The following is a 5,259-nucleotide window of genomic DNA, read 5'->3' as shown; positions in this document are numbered from 1 at the left end:
GTGGTGGTGTGTAGGCACGTGGCGGGGTGTGTTTTCTCTTGTCCGGTTCCCCTGTCCCCTGCTGCTTTTGCTTTTGGTTGTAAATGTCTGTTTTACTCCTCTTAATGCAAAAATACGCTTCTAGCGTATTCCCGAAAAGCACAGCACAAACAACAGTGCTGGCAGACATGCCTTCTGCCTCTATTATTAATTTGTCAGAGAATTATTGGCCAAGGTTGTTCGAGCTCATTCAAGCGACGATCTTATACCTGGCCGAGATTCTCGTTCTCTCAGTAGTAATATACATTTTAGGAAGATTTTCAGGATCAAATGAAACCCATGGATCTGCTGTTCATAGAAGGTTTGAGTACTTGCCCGCTCTTCAAAATGGAGGAGCTAGCACTGCCAATGCATTGATATATACTCCCTCTGTTTCACAATGTAAGACTTTTAGCATTGCCCACGTTTATATAAATGCTAATGAATTTAGACATATAGTAGTAGATAAGAATGTTGTAGAGTTTGCTCTTCTTGAACAAATTGATATCAGTTTGTCTGTACCAATAATGTACCACTAAGTTTATCCTTCAACCGTATCAATCCGTAAGAAAGGATTAAGTATGCGTCCTGCTGATATAATGTCTTCCACTTCTCTCTCTCTCACCCTACATTGCTGACAATTTATTTTGGTACAATGGCAGTCATCAGCAATGCCAAATTATTAGGCCATCTATGGCTTGAAGCTGGGCATCCTTCGAACTTTGGTAGCTTGCTCAAAAGCATAAGCCATTTCAATCAGCCTCGGTTCATAGCCCTTCAACCCACCGAAGCAGATACCAAATGGTACTCCATGACCATCGTACCCAGCCGGCACGGTGATCGCGGGCATGCCGCCGATGGCAAAAAAGCTAGATGCATGAGAGTTGGGGGTGACAATCGCATCTAGCTGGTGCATCCTCATCAGATTCTCCAATCCATCAGCTGACAGCTCGTTGAGACGCTGGATTGCCGCTTTTTCCACTGGACCAATGCCATTGGTTTTTTGAGCTGCAATCAGGTCGGGCTGGCCAAAATCTTGAAGTCTCTCCTGCAGCAAAGATTATTTTTTCATGGCTTCTTGTTTTTCATATGAAAGGTATTCAATACTTTTTAGAAAATACAAGTGCTGGTTTAATTTTTGCACTCGACCGTGCACTGTGCATAAAGTAAATTCGCTATTCTTGTTAATCGGTAACCTGGTATTCTCTTCTTTGCCAATAACCTAAACCTACACTATTATTGTATAACTTTCGAACGTTGAAGGATAAATTATTTGACATTCCTTGCAACTAGCTAGTTTTATAATTTTGAAGGCATTAGAACTCGTGATGAATGATTAATTAATTCAACTAGCTTTAATACTTACCTCCACAGGATGTGCATTATTGAATGCTACCACATCGGCGAGGGAATGAACTGGGGAATACAGCAAGTCTGACAAATAAGCGTTTAGGCTTAACTTGAACTCTGCTTGCAATGCGATATTCTCGTTGGAATAAAGAACATCCTGCGCGGCAGACAAATTTGTTGTGATGTTGATATTCTCTATCACCAGGGCTCCGTGTTTCCTTTATTGGAGAATAGGAGTTATTAAATGATGACATAATTTACTATATACTAGATGGAGTCTTTCATTGCGAGTTCTAATATATTATTATTCCACAACATATACGTGAAATATTTTGTTGATCTATACTTAAAAGAATAGATTTTAGCTATCATTTTAATGGTTCAATGCTTGATTAGTTTCTTTTACAAATATTTTGAACACAATAAATCAGTCTACAGTTTTTGTAACTAAAATTATTTGTTCACCACTGAATTTCTATGGGGAGATGAATGGATTATCTTAAGACAAGGAGTTTCTTTTCAATCATGGATGGATAAAATAAACCGGACTGGCTACTTATAAGATAAATTTTATTCATATGAAACAAATTAAGAATTTTACTGAGGAAATGAGAAAAAAAAAGAAAAGGAAACTGGCCTTTGTGCATCCAAAAGGTGGTTGAGGCATGGGCCAACGTGCTCATGCCTAGTAGTCAGTGATCTATTTTCATTCTATATGTAAAACAGTATATATGGACTATTCCAATTATACATTCGAACACAACAGAAAAATAACAGTATTTACAAAAAAAAATTTTGTTCTAATCATTATTATCTTCATACTTTTTTATACGCATAATTTTTCAGGAGGGCTTTATAATTTCAAATACCTCATAGTGGAAAGATGTTTTTGGTACACCCTCAGTTGTGTCTTCCCATAGGCTCCTTCAGTGAAAAAGCCATTGGGGATGCCAATCCTCTTGCCTTTCAATCCATCCATCCTTAAGAATCGTCCATATCCACCACTAGGGATGTATTTGGATGCTGCTCCAGTCGCTTCAGCATCAAGCTCATCGAACCCAACAATGACATCCAACACATGGGCAGCGTCCGACACCGTACGACATATTGGCCTGCATTTTGTTTAAATTAACAAAAATAAATATGTTCAAAACAGTATCATAAACATTCAGAGATAATTAATCAAAAGAAATGGAACATTTTTTTACGAAAACAGTGGAAATCACATGCTCATCATAAAATTGTTACTTACCCAACAGTGTCTTGTCTGGGGGAGATGGGGATGACACCAGCCCGGCTGGTGAGCCCAACCGTCGGCTTAATTCCGACCACCGAATTCAGCGACGCCGGGCAAAGTATCGACCCGTCGGTCTCCGTTCCCAGCGTCACCGCCGCCATGTTCGCCGCCGCCGCCACCGCCGGACCGCTGCTCGACCCGCACGGGTCAGCCGAGAGCACGTAGGGATTCTCCATGGGCAATTTCACAAACACCTTGTGAGCATACACGACCAAACAGAGAAGAGAAGCAGAGCATGTGTGGTGGCAGTGGTGGTTACCACCGTCTGGCCGCCGCGGGCGCTCCAGCCGGATTTGACAGGGCGGAAGTTGGACCACTCGGAGAGGCTGGCCTTGCCGAGGATGACGGCGCCGGCGGCGCGGAGGCGGGCCGCCACGCCGGCGTCGCGGCGCACGATGGAGCCGAGCAGCGCCAGCGACCCGGCCGTCGTGTTGAGCCGGTCGCGCGTCGCCATGTTGTCCTTGAGCAGGACGGGCACGCCGTGCATCGGCCCGCAGCGGCGACCGGTGGCGCGCTCAGCGTCGGCGCGCGCCGCCTGGGCGAGCGCGTCGGGGTTGACCTCGATGACGGCGTGCAGCAGCGGGTTGAGGCGGGCGATGCGGTCGAGGTAGAAGCGGACGAGCGTCGTGGAGGTGAGGCTGCCGTTGCTGAAGCCGAGCTGGATGGCGTCGACGGTGGCCTCGTTGAACTCGAAGCCAGTGGCGGCGGAGCAGCAGCAGCAGAAGGCGGCGGCGGCGGCGGCGGCGAGAGCCATGGTGGCCGCGGCCAGTGGCAGCCGGAGCTGAGCCATAGCGCAGCGCAGGTGGTTTCACCTAATAACTTTGTTTTATGTCTTTGTTAATTCGGATTGAGCACATGCGTGACGAGTGACGACAGATGAGTGATGCCATTATTAATTGTCGCACAATGTCTTTTTATGAAAAGAAAGCGCACATGATGCTCTTCTACCTGGATTCTTGATCTCTCCATCAGTATGCTCGTTCAATTATAGTCATAAATATTTATGCCTTTATTTTGTTGTGACATATTTTATTATTAAAGATATTTTAAACGTGAAAGTAAGACATATGATTAAACTTTTGTGTTCAAAGTCAATTGCGGTAAATAGGGATACAAGTGAGCAATCTCACTACTCACGTAAAAATCCATTTCATAGTTTATTTTTCAGTTCATAGTATAAAATTTGAAAGAAAAAGTAACTAAAATTGTGACTATCAGGAAAAAAAACCACTTATCCACCCCACTTACATCACTAATCTTAAAAATTTAAATTCTGTGTGTGTGTATATATATATATATATACCTCTTACAAGTCTTACCTACTCCTACTCTCCTACATCGCAATCAATCATTAGTTCATAACCATTTATTGTTTAATTTTTCTATCCCTATATTCTCATCTTAACCAGATTCAATTATATTTCACTTTCACATTAATCCATACCAAGAAAGTATCTAATATAATTTTAGTTTAATATCTGGGCATGATATGTTAGATCCGATATAAGTCATGAATCTAATGTTATTTTAAATTCCTATACTAGTATTCATTTTATATTCATGTGCCAGTGTTCATGATAATTAATAGTGTGGCATGTCTTTCAGAGATACATGTACACCTCCCTGTTACCTTGCGCTGCTAAGTGAGACTCACACATATGTCACACTAACACACAAACCCACCGGCGTCATGTATCCCACACCCATCCGTCCCAATCCCCAATACGGTCGTCCCTGATGCGACCCCGGTAGGGGTGACGTCCCGATCTTCACGGCGTAGGATCACGAATAGATAACTAGCCTAAAAGAGACCAAGATAACTAGCTGCAAGCAGCCAAGATAACAGTGCAACCTGACGATCGTACTCGAAGCCAACCACCGTCTCTATTACGGTAACCTGAATCGAGGGTTCGCCTAACCACACTCTAAGTTTACCAACCAACACAACCTGGAATCAATCAAGGAAAAACCTCGAAGGGACCAGGAGCACCAATTGGGGGGCGTCGAACGCCGCTTCTGTACTCTCACAAGAAAATCACAAAAGCAGAGGGGTAGAGATTTCTCCCTGAATTTGTTAGCACACAGCTGAACAAAAGGGGTTCATATTTTCATTGTCAAAAGTCCTCCAAATGATAAAACATAGGGAATATTTATACCAGGAACAACCCTCCTATATAGGAATGAAAGGTCTTGGGAGTTTACTGGACATAGGCTAGCTCAAAGGTCACAAAAAGTGAATTCCCGAGAAGACTCGCGCGTCTGTTTGGCTTCCTAGCAGTCATCAATGATTTGTCTATTACTCCTTATTGGGAAGTCGAAATGATGAGCCGTTTGTTGGAGGTGAAACTAAACTTGATTATCTTTCCAACCATATATATTAAGCATGGAGAAAGTTGACTGGTTGGGTCGCACATTCCTTGGAAGTTGGAGCAAATGTTTGGAGACAGTGCACTCCAAAATCAGCATGACATAAACAGTCGTCGTCTTCACGTAACCCATCGTCACTTTGATCTTCTAGCTCGTTGTCGATGCCCATCATGTGTTGTGCATGTGTAAACCTAAGCAATAGCAAAGTACTTGATTTAGGTAGTATA

General features: G+C 43.2%; 1 protein-coding gene across 1 annotated transcript; it reads right to left on the bottom strand.

The window, feature by feature from the left end:
* Window positions 1–480: 480 nt before the first annotated feature.
* LOC4335106 (probable amidase At4g34880) lies at window positions 481–3,475 on the bottom strand. The gene is made up of 5 exons (XM_015778501.3): window positions 2,925–3,475; window positions 2,621–2,835; window positions 2,238–2,480; window positions 1,385–1,586; window positions 481–1,066 (listed from the first exon to the last, which is right to left on the bottom strand). Exons 1-5 carry the CDS (start codon window positions 3,453–3,455, stop codon window positions 710–712), a joined length of 1,548 nt encoding a protein of 515 aa, XP_015633987.1. The 5' UTR covers window positions 3,456–3,475; the 3' UTR covers window positions 481–709.
* Between the last annotated feature and the right edge of the window lie 1,784 nt (window positions 3,476–5,259).

Source organism: Oryza sativa, chromosome 4 (assembly GCF_034140825.1).
Source record: "Oryza sativa Japonica Group chromosome 4, ASM3414082v1".
In the NCBI taxonomy this organism is placed as follows: domain Eukaryota; kingdom Viridiplantae; phylum Streptophyta; class Magnoliopsida; order Poales; family Poaceae; genus Oryza; species Oryza sativa.
The sequence above is the reverse complement of the archived record's forward strand: the minus strand, read 5'-3'. Positions and strand labels throughout refer to the sequence as shown.

What these genes read in the sequence shown, in the direction of transcription:
- LOC4335106 (XM_015778501.3), bottom strand. Translation starts at nt 3,455, where the DNA reads ATGGCTCAGCTCCGGCTGCCACTGGCCGCGGCCACCATGGCTCTCGCC. An exon ending in CCCAGACAAGACACTGTTGG is followed by an intron (nt 2,481 to 2,620) that starts GTAAGTAACAAT and finishes AACAAAATGCAG; the next exon opens with GCCAATATGTCGTACGGTGT. An exon ending in AAACATCTTTCCACTATGAG is followed by an intron (nt 1,587 to 2,237) that starts GTATTTGAAATT and finishes TCTCCAATAAAG; the next exon opens with GAAACACGGAGCCCTGGTGA.